Source organism: Heterobasidion irregulare, assembly GCF_000320585.1.
Source record: "Heterobasidion irregulare TC 32-1 unplaced genomic scaffold scaffold_12, whole genome shotgun sequence".
Taxonomy (NCBI): Eukaryota; Fungi; Basidiomycota; class Agaricomycetes; order Russulales; family Bondarzewiaceae; genus Heterobasidion; species Heterobasidion irregulare.
The window spans coordinates 1,656,393-1,669,170 of NW_009258208.1; the positions used below are offsets into that span (position 1 = coordinate 1,656,393).

The following is a 12,778-nucleotide window of genomic DNA, read 5'->3' on the forward strand; positions in this document are numbered from 1 at the left end:
TACTGAAACACGAAAGCGAAGGATATCAAATGAAGCAGAGAGAGATAATAGATATCCATACTGACATGCATTCAGCCCTTGCAGCCTGGCATTTCGAGCAGGGTCTGCTTTGTCCCTCGAGATCGCATTTTATCTTCCGCTGGCGACAACGGGAACACGCAAGCACTCTTCGGGCACGCTTGGTCGGTCGGTCAGCATGGGTTGCTGTGGCTAACGTGATGAACATGAAGATGGATAACAAGGGTTCACCATTGCGCTTAGTGTAGACAATGACCGCTAAATGCAGCCCTCGGTGACAGTCTGCCGAAGTCAGTGTATCACGTGTGACGAAATCTCCCCTAGACCGTTCCTGCCCAGGCACGCTAAGACAACTGAAAAATCTGCCTCTGCCAGTGTGGACGCGCATGTCCTGAAGGTAATTTTCATGAAGGTCGTTCATAACGTACACTAGTGAGTAGTGATGATTAGAACAAGGTGGTCGTCGGCATCTCTCGGTGTCGCTCAAACTGGAGACATAGACTCCATATGATCCACCTTTTCCTTTAACCCCTCGTCGCTGTGGCTTGGAGATACGCCTCTCGCATGCTCGGTAAGCCCAATCCGTGCCGATATTTCGTGCATACGCTCTACATCTTTGACACCTGTACGGGATTTGAAGACGATGTCCATCCTGTGAACAGGTAAGTCTCGTATCCATCCCGAATATGTTACGACGTACTCTTCCAGAGACTTGCCGCGAGTTTCTGGCAGGAGGAATATAACCCACAATCCACCAAGGGCGAGCGTACAGATGAAAACAATGTACGTCTGTTGGATCAGCTGTTAGCAGGCTTCTCATCGGTCTGGCGCACATGACAACGCACCTTGTAGCCAATTTTATCGAGCATGATGGGCACAGTGTAACTGAGAAAAAGCATTGTCAACTCACGACTACGCCGGCATATGATGATACTCACGAAACGATGAAATTATTCATCTGTGGAGCTCGATTCATGATCCTGATTTTGCAAAAAAGAGTGTGGACAGGGCGTACCCAGTTCGAAGACGCAGATAAGGCAACTCCAGGACCACGAGTGGATAGAGGGAATATCTCGGAAATGACACACCATGATCTGCAGCGATGCAATGACAGTGAGCTCTCAGATGGTGCTTCTAAATGCTGGATCACTCACGTAGGGCCCCTGGTAGAATAAAATCGTTCAGATCCCGCAATTTTCATAGGAGAACAGCACAACAGAGCACTCACCAACTGAACCCAAAATGAGCTACAGCGAAACCAACCTATTAGCAACCATGTGTCTGCGCGCGTTATCGGTCCTCACCGACGTAGATCCATATGCAAACCACCTGCAGAAACAACAATGAGCGATCAATGTTATATGACAACGGTGGGAGGGACTCACAGTGAACCAGCTCACGCCTTGGTGGCTAGCCCAATCATCCCCAAATGAAGCAGAAAGCGCGGCCACCAATATCAGCATCAACATCATGCCCACAGTCCCAACGAGCATGAGAGTTCGGCGCCCGAACTTGTCGATGTATTGTAATGCTGGGATCGTAGCGAAAAAAGTGATCGCTTTTGAACGCTCTTCAGCGAAGCTTGTCAACAACAGTAGCAACGAAACGGTCGCCTCCTACAACACCGGATGCAAGAAGTGAAGTTGTATCCCCTGCAAGGCCACTAGGTAACGGACCGAGGTCGACCATTTTGCACAGCAGAGCATCACAGTACAACTTACATGCTTTTGAAAATTGTTGGTGCGTAGCTGATGGAAGGCGGTCATGAGTAAAAACCAGAATAGCCACGCAAGTGACACGAACTTGACGATGGCATCGATCCCTGTCCATTGTTGAAAGAACATAACGAGACCTCCCGTTGCCGTCCGTTTGAAAGAGTCCCATGATGAAAACAATGTCATGATCTCAAGCATCTCGATCTGCACGTCCTGGAGCCAAGTTCTATTGATAAGATCGGGATAACGTTCACTGATGACTTCTTTGTCTGCAGAGCCCGATCAACACCAGCAAGAATAGCGAAAATCATAGCAACAAACCAAAAATGGCTTCTGCCTTGATCTCCAAAAACTCTAGATTAGTGAGTCTGGAAGGGAGGGTCAGTTTTATGATGGATACGATATGAATAAGAGAAGCACAAAGCGTACTCATCGTCTATGCTTCGTTTCCGGACATATGCCAACACTTCCAAGGCCTTCTGATCCTGACCGATGTTTACTAGATGTCGTGGTGATTCGGGCAAGATCCAAATTCCAAACATGAGCAGCAGAGCCGGAACGCATTGAATAGCAAGAGGCTGAAATGCGGTCAGTGACCAGGTAGCCTGATGCATACATATATTCACGTACTATCCGCCAAGACGCAGAACTTGTGTCGCTGATGTAGTTCGTACCATACCTGACGAATAAAATAGCACCAGATAGAGGCGGAGGGCGAAGAGACGACATACCCAATCCAGTACGAAACCATGATACCCACTGAAATTGTGTCAGACTACAAGGCTAAAGTGCACATATGATAAGATGCGTACGAGTCACCGCTAGCTGAAATAGACCAACAACAGTTCCCCGAATCTCGGGAGGAGCCAGCTACACAGGTCTATTGTTAAAATTGCTTCTTCTCAAGGCTATGGTCTTAGCCTACCTCAGACTCGAATGTAGGGACGGCTGTAGACATCATTCCCACTGCCATACCTGATATTTGGACTTAGACAAAGTGTACGCATGAAAGCGATAAATTTGAGCAGCCATACCAATGAAGAACCGTCCAGCAAATATGTACGAGGGTGCCATCGCCACCGTGGTCAAGATGGCTCCAAGCAGACAGACCGCAGATGCGCCACAAATGGCCCAGCGCCGGCCGGCTTTGCCAAGAACGTACCCATTGATGAGGGCCCCAAGCCATCCTCCAAGAGGTAGCGTGCTAACAGTCCAACCTTTGTAACTGGCATCATTGGCGATCCTGCTGAACCTGGGGTCATCAGCGAAAGAGGGCATCACGAGCACCTGTGCATCTATACAACGTCACAGGTGGGCTCGCAACGAGTGAGCTTGAATCAACTTACAAGAGCCTTGTCTGCGATCTGTCATTACAATCAATGGAATCATGTGATGCAGGTTCCGCGTACTTACTCATATCCATAGTTCAGGCCTCCGAGCGCTGCGAGCGCTGCAATACCGAGTAATCGCGGGCTAGCGAAGAGCCCTCCTATGCCTGTTTTGCGGCCCGCTGTGAGCTGTTCACGTCGTGTAGCAAGAGCGGCGACTTCATCGGTGTTCATGTCGAAGTTGTGGTGCAAGGGCGAAGAAGCTCAGAGTCTGGCATTTTGCTTAAATGCGGGAGCAATGACATCGATGCGGGGGTGAATTGCAATTGAACACTAGAAAGCCAAGGTATCGCGATCAGGGCAGATAGAGGAGCAGACGGGCATGCCAAAACAGGGCTGCCGCATCCGGGCATTGAACTAGCATTTTAGGGCATATAACGGTTTGCCGCGGCCTTTCACTTGTGGCAGAGGTCATATGGGCCAGTAAATGGAGGCAGCTGATGTACAGTTTACGCTTCAATGTATGTCACCAGACTAGGAGCTGCAGCCCGGTCCGAATATCAGTGTGAGTCGAAATTCTCCGCAGGCTCGCAAAACGTACATGTTCGCCACGGGTTTGGCCGCCCCGTTGATCGCCATGTTCCATCTCGATCGTGGGGTAGACGGCCGGAGCCGAGGACCGATGAGACAGAAAAGGAAACATTTAACTCCGTGGCTTCTTGGCTTCTCCCTCTGGTGCATGCGATCTCACAATAAAATCCTTTCGCTGCTCTCCATTGAGATCCTGCCATCGACCATAACAACATCAATATCATGAGTGCCACATCCGCTCTTGGTATGCGTTCCCCCCGTACCTTTGCTGAACACGAACATGATGAGATATCGACCACTTAGACACCTCAAATCCGGCTGTTTTCACTAACAAGGCCCATGACCTGTACGTTGAAGAATCACCGTATCCAACATGTGGCGATGACCAGTGGTGAGTATCATTCGTAGAATATAGCCGTTTTCTGGATTTGAGCGCTGTTCGCCAGTATCGTGCGCATTCGTTCGACAGGTATCTGCGGCTCGGACATCAAATTCTGGCGCGCAGGACACGTCGGTTCCATCATCGTCGAAGAGCCTCTCGGTCTCGGGCACGAGTCCGCGGGCGAAATCGTCGAGATCGGAAAGGATGTGACAAAATTGAAAGTCGGAGATCGCGTCGCCATCGAGTGAGTGTCGGAGCTCGCCCTATCCCGTAGAAGATTCAAACTGAACAAGGATGGACAACTAGGACTACGATCCCGTGCGGGACGTGCAAACACTGCCTGATCGGACGATACAACCTCTGCCCAACTGCCACGTCCATCGGGGCGCCTGGGACGCCAGGTTGTCTACGGCGGTACATCGCGCACCGGGCGGCCTGGCTACACTTGATGCCTCCCGATATGAGCTTTGCCACGGGGGCCATCCTCGAACCGCTCTCTGTTGCGCTTGCAGGTATCCGCCGCGCCGACCTCCGTCTCGGACAACCTGCCTTGATCGCCGGTACGGGCGCCGTTGGCCTGCTCGCGGTCGCGCTCGCCAATGCAGCGGGTGCGACACCAATCGTTGCCACGGATATCTCGCAGCCTCGGCTAGAAATCGCAAAGAAGTTGGGTGCAAAGTACGTTGTCAATGTCGGCGGCAAGAGCCCAGCAGAAGTCGTGAAGGAGATTGTAAGCCTCACTGGCGAAGCAGATAGACCAGAGGTCGCTATCGAGTGCTCTGGAATCGAGTCATCTATTCAATCGGCGATGCTGGTCAGTCAAATACTACATCCATCTAACCTTATGACTGAATGGATGCTACTCTCAAGGCGGTAGATGCAGGTGGGGTCGTCCTTCAAATAGGTGTATGTGGTAAGGAGCACGTTGCGATCCCCTTCGGCGCCGTCATGGATCGGGAGGTGGATTTTTTCTTCGTTATCGCATTGTCGTTAGAGCTGACAGGGTCGCTTGCAGATTGATCTCCGTTACCTCTTCCGTTACAAGTCGACGTGGCCGGCCGCGATCCGCCTCGCCTCCACGGGCAAGCTGAACCTTGAGGCGCTCATTAGCCACACATTTAGCCTCGAAGACTGCATCAAAGCATTCGAGACTGTCTTAGACCCCCACTCTGGTGCTGTCAAAGTGATCGTGAGTCCACATTCTGCAACTTTGAATTGACGAAGAGCGTGATGGGGTTCTACTTTTCTCTAGATTGAATCATGATACGATGAGCAGAAAAATATGAGATAGAAGTTGTAACGAGTGATGAAGCGGAGAGTTTGATGATTGCTCCCTGCCAGACTGGTTCTCCATCACTATACGTACTCCCTGCTAGAAGAAGTCAGTCACAAAGTTTAATGATGCCAGAGCCAGCGATTTGTCTCCTATCCCTGTCTACATTGGCAGCTTGCGCCGCATGATGCTCAAATTTTACAGATGCGCCTACCACCAGTACTCGAGAGGCCCACTCACCTAGGTTCTTCCAAATCTGTTCAGATTCAAGCTCAAATTTTCATCCTCTACACGTATCGCTCTGCTTTCAGACCCAGATTATTTGAAGACCTGCCTATCCGAGCTAGACAAATCTTGCGGGTTACACGTTCGGAGTTGCAGAGGAAGAAGATTGGCGGGAAAAAAGCGGTAGTGAGTTGAAAATGTAGCAGATCTCGCTCTGTCGTGCGCGAATCGAAGAAGGCATCTCTGCATTGGACCTGGTCTTCCAGGAGGTGGCGGTAGATGGTGCGGATGGAGGCAAATCCTTCAAGGACAGGGACGAATGGATGGAACACGCCTGCGCCAACTCAGTCTGCGAAGACCTTGGAGCGCCAGAGGATGAGCGGGGAGTTGTACTCAGGATGATGTACGAGCTGCACCGTCGCATTTCCAAACGATATACAGCTGCGCGGTTCGAGGGCCTGAAAATGAATGAGCAGAGAGGTGGAGGGTCGAGGTCATGATGGTCGTGCCTGGAGGATGCGTGGGAATCCATTAGTCTCTTGTCCTTTCATAGCCTTTCATCCTCATTGAGGACTTCTCCTCGGCTAATATTCCTGGCATTGGCTTTCGACTAGGCCTCGTAGACGTCCGACCGTCAATGAACCGGTTGTCTGTTCGATCTGGGTTCCGTGCGGACAGAACGACAAGCGCCTGTTGACTCTTGTAGAGATGCACATGCCGCTCGACGACGCAACGTGAGTTCTCCAGCGAGCTTCTCCCTTGTGCAACAGTGCAGACTTGATATGAAATTCGCCAGCACACGTAAATCCTGCGCATCCGCCGCCCATAACAGCAAGACCACGCGCTGAAAAAACGGACTTCCAGGTGCAGACAGGACTGCAATGCAAATGAAGTTGGTGCAGTGCAGTGCCCCGCCCGGCCCCCGCATGAGGTGCACACGCTATCACGTCGAGTGTTATGATAAGCTGGTTTCTGGTTTGTTTAGGTTGTCGCTCACTCCTGTATAAGCTGGAGCCAACGACGTTTTCTGCATTGGTGACATTGTACGAATCAGGTGAAACAAAACCAAAACCAAAACGGTCGCTTGAAAAGATGCGAGTATAACACGCAAGGGAGCAGCACATGAGAACAAAAAGGAGAAAAAGCCTTGCATTTACCACTATAGATGACAATTCCCATCGTGGTACTCCCACACGCCAATCATCCCCCCACCCTCCTCATTCTAGCGGCCCGCCAGCACATAAACAACAGCAGAAAGAAAAGTTGACAGAGAACTACGCACCCGCTGTTGACAATCGTTGGGGAAACCGAAATCGTTAGAAATACCAGGTAGATGGCCCGGTGTAGTCCAACACATCTGGTACCAGTCATCATTGTACTTCTGGCCCCACATCGGCGCCTCAACGCCCTGTGCATTCTTGTGAGTCTCTTTAGAATGAATTCAGGTTGCAATGAAACGTACGTGGACGCCCAAGCGGACGCATCCCTGTGAAGAACAAATGGATGAACAATCGGTTGATTTTTATATGAATTAAAACCGTCTTACTTTATCCCATGTCTCTCCCCATCTGGTTATGCACTCGGGTTCGTCGAAACCAATTCGCCAATATCCCCAATACACGTCGTTTTGTCCCTGGGAGAACGACAATAAACCGACGTTCAGCAAGCCGAGTCTGACGCTCAGGATCCCACGACTGAGCTCACCCGATCCTCACACCTGTCTGGCCTTTCCACCGTCCGATTGTGGATCTTTTGTTCTGTTCCCATGCATGCCTGCAGCCAGTCCCCGCCCAGTGGGACGTTCCACAGTCGCGCCTTGTACTCCATCGTGTTATACGCGAGGCAGTACGGTGACACACGCTGCATCTCGCCCCAAAACGGCCTGTGCGCTATCCGCTCATGCTCCCATTCCTGCCGTTCGCGGTCCCATTCCTGCCGCTCATGCTCGAAGAGAACCCGCTCGCGCGCGAACACTGAGCGCTCGCTATTGAGTTCTGTGCGCACGTGCGCAAGTCGCAGACTGAGGAAACAGAGCACGACAAATGGCACCGCAGCTGCCAAGACGCAAGTCACGACAATCTCCTTGATCGGGATGGCGCGCGGCGATTGTGTGCCTTCCCTTGAACAGGTCCCGTAATGACCGTGACTGTGAAGAGGGGAGTTTCTTCATCGTTTCTTGAGGGGTCGCATATCATATTGTCAAGGTAAAGCCCAGCAGTGAATGAGGAGAGGGTGCTGACCACGGAACATGCTCTGTCCGCGGCGGCGGCGGGGGATTACGAGCGTCATATGGCGGCGGAGAGTGACGTTCATGCTGTGTAGGGAAAGGCATGACTGTTCGGTAGAGTTGATGTTGAGGTGAGTCGGCCTGGATGATGGTGTTCGAAAGCACAACACGACGACGCCTAACAGATCCAATAAAGACCGCGCCCACATAGGCCCACATACACCAAAACACGCGTAACTCAACGTGACTTCTGCGACTATTTGATCTGCCTGGTCATCCGCCTGGTCAAGCTTCCGCTGCCTCCACATATGCAACAGTGCAGATATCGCTTCCTGCCTCTGGAATCTTGCTCCACTCAGCTCCCTCAACGAGTCGACCCGCGGCACGATCTCCGCCGCTCCGCGCCCTCCGAAAACGACCAGCGAAGATGCGCTGGACGTGAAAGTTACCAACGACGCGATCACGGGGGGTACATGATGCACAGGTATTCAGTGCATACTCTATAGGCCACAGGGAGTTTGTAAAGCTTATCATGAGTGGGAAGGAGTAGCTTGCGCGCTACGGGCGAGTGCGCGTCTGCGACATGACAAATTTGACGCGTGGGATCCGAGAGCGCCGCCCTTCGAAAGTAGTATACGGCTCACAACAAGTGGAAGCGCGCCATTAAAAGAATGGTATTGAGAAATGGGAATAGGAAATACATTGTAGACAAGATGCACCGGCGCGATGCCATACATAAAATCATCATATCCCAAAAAAAAAGATTAAAAAGAGGGATATCCTACCCTGTCGTGTGTCTCCCATTCAAAAACCATACATGAAACAAGATGATGAAATAAAATAAAAAATTCTATCGACTAGAGGAAAGCGCAAATCTAAGGGGGAGCCTTGAATGACATGCATGGAAGGGAAGAGGACCGCACTCATACCGTCCTAGCTCAGAATAATCATCCAACCCCGGCGACCTCGGTACATGCACGTCAGTACTCCGCCATAGGGATCACCTTGCCTGCAAAAGCCCCAAGCCCAACCGATCAGACCGCGCCGCAATTACCGAGCTGAGGAAGAGAGAGAGAGACACACCGACACTGTGGTGCACAGACCGCTTGCGCCTGCCCAGCAGCTCCACGTCCGAGCTGTCAAAGAATGAGTAGCCCGCTGTATCCCAAGCGTCGCCGTCGCCCCGTCAGCCACACACGCGCGCAGAAGGAATCGAGATACAGGCTACACTCACGCATCGTGTCCCCGTCCCCACCATCCTCATCTCCGTCATCGTCGTCACTCAACCCGCCGTGAATCGGGCGCCCCGTCTTGGAGTCGCGCAGCGTCCCCGAGTGGTCAATGAATGGCGCGGGGCGCTCGTTCGCCGCGCGGTGCAGCTGCACGAGCATGCGATGCACGTCGTGCAGATACCCCTGCAGCGTGTCCAGGAAGCGCCTCGTCTGCAGGTGCTTCGAAGACGCGCACCTGCAAGTACCATCATTACAACGCAAGTTCATCAGCCTGTGCTATCGGCGGACCAAAAAGTCAAAAGGAAACCTACACGGAGATCCCGTCGTCTTTGATGATATACCCGATCCCGTACCCGTCTGCCGCGACGGGCCCGAACCCAAAAAGGCGCAGCGCGGGGTTCCCGCAGTTCGACGTCGACAGGATCGACGTGTTGAGCAGCGCCCAGCCCGGGTCCGTGAAGATCGCCGGCATCGCCGCCTTTCTCCAGTCGCCGCCATTAGGGGCGTTGCCGTTGCCGTTGCCGTTGCTAGCATTGCTGCCGCTGTCGCTCGTCGTCGGCGAGGGCGGCGCCTGGTCGGGCGAGGGATCGAGCGTCCCGTCGAGCGTCTCGCGCTGCAGCAGGCAGTACAGCGCGTAGAGGTGCCTGCGTGCACGCGTTCAATGTGCGTCAGCTAATAGCAGCGACGGTGGCGACGACTGCGACTGCGAGACGCGTGCGCGCACCTGTCTTGTCCGAGGCCCTGGCTGCACTCCTTCGTGAGCTTTACGTGCCGCTCGCACGCCGCGCGCAGCGCCTTTATCTTCTGCTCCGCGTCCGCGTCGGAGAAGAACGTCTAGCGGAAAGCGGTGAGAAGCGGGCTCGGGTCGCACACCGCCGCGAAGCGCGAGGGGGGGCTCACCTTGACGAAGTGTACGCTCTGCGGCTGTACAGTGCGGATGGCCTCTGTTCTACCATGCAGGAACGCCTTGGTCATCGCAGGCTCGTACGTGCACTCCGTGCGCCCTTCAAACCATGAAACACACCGAGTCAGTGAATTGAGTGCGCGGGCGGGTGGACACGCACCATACAGCCCGAAATACGCCGCCTGGAACGCCATCTGCACGAACGCGTCGGGGCTGAACCCCTGGCCTGTGATGAAGCTTTTTCCGTACGCGCCAAACTCGAGTGCCTGGCAGTCGTTCTGGCAAATCAAATCGCTCAAGCGCGTCTCCGCGAAGCGAATCCCCGCGCGCAGGTCCGGCGTCAGTGTCCACTCGAGCTTCTTCGGCGTCGTGTCGATCGGGTCTTGCGCGCGCGGCGTGGGGTTCGCGCGGGCGGTGATGGTGGCGGTAGAGGAGGTGCGGGGCGGGCGGTAGGATTTGGCATGTGGGGAGAGCGGGGCGTGGAAGAGGGTAGGAGCGGAGGGGTTAATGGAGCGCGCTAGAAGCATGAGACCCTCCGTGAATACGTCCGCCGCGAATCTGGAAATAAGAGGGAGCGACGAGCGAGGTCAGAGTCCGGTGGCTGGTCTTCGTACTACGGCCCGACACAAGGACGACTCACCGCAAGACGGTGTGCCCGTCGACGCCTGTATGCTCGAAATTGATCCCGGCCGCGCCGTCCGCACAGACTATGATCTGCAACTACACCACCCAATGCAAAAAATCAGCCTAATCCCCCTTCTTCCCTCCCAGATCCATTCGACCTCCCGGCTTACCTTATCGTACCACCGATTCGTGCACGTCCCCGTCTGCACTCCGCCTTCGAGCTTATACGTCCCGCACAGAAAATTGCTGCACAGCTCCGCGAGGCCCGCGGGCGCCGCGTCGTCGAGGCACACCACGAAGAGCGCCGCGTCGACGACGCGCAGGCAGGACGCGTTGGCGCGCGCGCGCGCCCCGAGCGCCGTGCGCAGGCCGGACCAGACCTTGCGGTTCTCGGTCGAGAGCACGCCGACCGAATTGAAGGCGACCTGGGGCGTCGAATGAACAGAAGTGTGGTGTGCGCGCGTGCGTGTGAGCGGGCAATCAGGAGGACACGGCGGCACGCGAACGCACCTCGGACGTGGGCAGCGTGTCCGCGTCTGCGACGATCGCCTTGAGGTTGCGCAGGATCTCACGCTCAGTGAGTACAGGCCTATTCTCCTCATCCAGCACGTCGAACCAGTCTTCCACCATTGTAGTTTATATCAGCAGCGTAAACATGAGGGCAGCATCAGATAATAGACGTGGACGCACAGAACTGACCGCGCCGCAAGACGACGATATGCCGAGCCTCGGGCGTAGTGACCATCTTGCAACCCCGCTATCACATAAATTCAATCAGCACATCGCCACCCGTACGCGCGCGAGCGCGCACCCACCTCGGTCGGTATTCGAGCGGTCCCGAACAGGCGCGTGTACTGGTCCATGTCGAGCGGGACGCCGCCGGCGCGGATGGTGTCGGGCGGGAGCGTGCCGGCGCGGAGGTCGTGTATGAAGCCGAGGGAGGAGACGATGAGGGCTGCGGCGCGAGGGAGCTGGGCGCCACGCTCGGGGGTGGGGTCGTCTCTACATAGGCAGGCCGGGATCAGCGACAACGTGTGGGACAAGGCAGAAGAAATAAACAAAAGAGGAGAGAGGGGCGCGGAGTGCGCGCAGGTATTGCAGGATTCCCAACGCCTGGCTGCGGGTCCGCGTTGAATATCGAAGATATCGAAGGCACTCGCAGGCGGACCAACAGATCCTCCGTGCATCGGGAGCGACGCACGTGACGAGGCATGACGTCACTATCTAACCTGTCCTTCGCATCCCCTTGCGAAGCACAGAACCCGATCGGGGGCACATCGGACGCACTCGTGCCCGTCGAGAGTACCCAGTCGCATCTGTACGTCGGCACACCATGCGATGATAAATAGCAGGGAGGACGGAAACTAGGATGGGATAAAGAGACGAAAAGATAGAGAGAAAGCGAGATTAAGGGAAGCGCGAACTCACTCGAGGACGAAGAAGGGGTTGAGGGCGAGGACGACGGGGTCCGAGTGAGAGAGGTACGACTCGTACCTGCGAGACAAAGATAAAAAGAGCGCACGGTCAGCCGGGCAAGCTCTGCGGCTCTGATGGCTCGGCTGGACGACGCACCAAAACTCTTCGATATAACTTGTGCGCACAACGATGAGAAGATGTCGAGGCTTGACCAAAGATCGCAGACGTACCTGTCCTTGTGCGCGGCCCACTCGCGCAGGCGCGCCTGGATGCGCGGGCCCTCGCCGGCCAGGAAGGCGTCGACGGCGCGCTTGGTGCGGGCATGTTCGCGCGGGTCCTGGAGGGCGGCGAGGGCGGCGAGGTAGCGCGCGCAGGTATCCTCGAGCGGGGGGATGGGGAGCTTTGGGAGGCTAGATTGATGTGCGAAGGTGCGGCCGGCCGAGGACGAGGACGCGTATGGGGACGAAGATGACTCTGGGGCACCGGATGGCATCGTGTACGAGTGGCGACAAAGCGGTGGGAGAGTGCGGGGTGGGTGCGAGTGCGAGGACCGGGCAGTGCGGTTAAATGAGGGGGAGGGGATGCGGGGTAGGGCGGGGCGCAGTAACTCCGCGTGCGGGGCTCCGCTCGACAAGGCGGCGCTGCTTTCGCTAGGCGGTCACAGGATCATCGTCGACAGCGCCTAGTTGAACCAGAGTTGAGCCTGTCCCGGCTCCGGCTCCGACTCCCATCTCCCCTCCTGCCCACTCGCCCTGTCCCCGAAGCCGCTCCTGCCCTTGCTTGCGCGCAAACAAGTATCAACCACGCTCGGCACGCGCTCGCCGCAGTCTATCGCCTCCTGGC

General features: G+C 55.0%; 4 protein-coding genes across 4 annotated transcripts; 1 reads left to right on the forward strand and 3 right to left on the reverse strand.

Moving 5' to 3' along the window:
- Positions 1 to 501: 501 nt before the first annotated feature.
- HETIRDRAFT_54009 (MFS sugar transporter) lies at positions 502 to 3,011 on the reverse strand (the record flags this gene model as incomplete). Its single annotated transcript, XM_009553572.1, has 16 exons — positions 502 to 670; positions 719 to 807; positions 864 to 903; positions 957 to 976; positions 1,034 to 1,152; positions 1,388 to 1,576; positions 1,626 to 1,681; positions 1,740 to 1,766; positions 1,822 to 2,002; positions 2,055 to 2,101; positions 2,163 to 2,311; positions 2,364 to 2,412; positions 2,465 to 2,492; positions 2,546 to 2,603; positions 2,659 to 2,708; positions 2,768 to 3,011. The coding sequence occupies 16 exons, from the start codon at positions 3,009 to 3,011 to the stop codon at positions 502 to 504; spliced, it is 1,515 nt and encodes a 504-aa protein (XP_009551867.1).
- Positions 3,012 to 3,951: 940 nt separating this feature from the next.
- On the forward strand, positions 3,952 to 5,253 carry HETIRDRAFT_329599 (uncharacterized protein; the record flags this gene model as incomplete). Its single annotated transcript, XM_009554150.1, has 5 exons — positions 3,952 to 4,043; positions 4,099 to 4,278; positions 4,341 to 4,848; positions 4,905 to 4,994; positions 5,050 to 5,253. Coding segments are annotated over 5 exons (1,074 nt in total), but the record flags the coding sequence as incomplete, so codon positions are not given.
- A 1,438-nt stretch (positions 5,254 to 6,691) lies between these two features.
- On the reverse strand, positions 6,692 to 7,398 carry HETIRDRAFT_163000 (uncharacterized protein; the record flags this gene model as incomplete). The annotated part of the gene is made up of 5 exons (XM_009554151.1): positions 6,692 to 6,754; positions 6,815 to 6,940; positions 6,995 to 7,018; positions 7,079 to 7,165; positions 7,237 to 7,398. The coding sequence occupies 5 exons, from the start codon at positions 7,396 to 7,398 to the stop codon at positions 6,692 to 6,694; spliced, it is 462 nt and encodes a 153-aa protein (XP_009552446.1).
- A 1,098-nt stretch (positions 7,399 to 8,496) lies between these two features.
- Positions 8,497 to 12,461, reverse strand: HETIRDRAFT_481727 (uncharacterized protein). Its single transcript, XM_009554152.1, has 15 exons — positions 12,148 to 12,461; positions 11,948 to 12,013; positions 11,335 to 11,521; positions 11,210 to 11,276; positions 11,030 to 11,139; positions 10,690 to 10,944; positions 10,536 to 10,615; positions 10,056 to 10,453; positions 9,892 to 9,995; positions 9,716 to 9,825; positions 9,303 to 9,635; positions 8,994 to 9,226; positions 8,843 to 8,917; positions 8,689 to 8,768; positions 8,497 to 8,634 (listed from the first exon to the last, which is right to left on the reverse strand). The coding sequence occupies exons 1-14, from the start codon at positions 12,426 to 12,428 to the stop codon at positions 8,740 to 8,742; spliced, it is 2,328 nt and encodes a 775-aa protein (XP_009552447.1). The 5' UTR covers positions 12,429 to 12,461; the 3' UTR covers positions 8,497 to 8,634; positions 8,689 to 8,739.
- Positions 12,462 to 12,778: the final 317 nt, after the last annotated feature.

What these genes read in the sequence shown, in the direction of transcription:
- HETIRDRAFT_481727 (XM_009554152.1), bottom strand. Translation starts at nt 12,428, where the DNA reads ATGCCATCCGGTGCCCCAGAGTCATCTTCGTCCCCATACGCGTCCTCG. An exon ending in CCGCTCGAATACCGACCGAG is followed by an intron (nt 11,277 to 11,334) that starts GTGGGTGCGCGC and finishes TTTATGTGATAG; the next exon opens with CGGGGTTGCAAGATGGTCAC. An exon ending in AGAGCGTACACTTCGTCAAG is followed by an intron (nt 9,826 to 9,891) that starts GTGAGCCCCCCC and finishes GCTTTCCGCTAG; the next exon opens with ACGTTCTTCTCCGACGCGGA.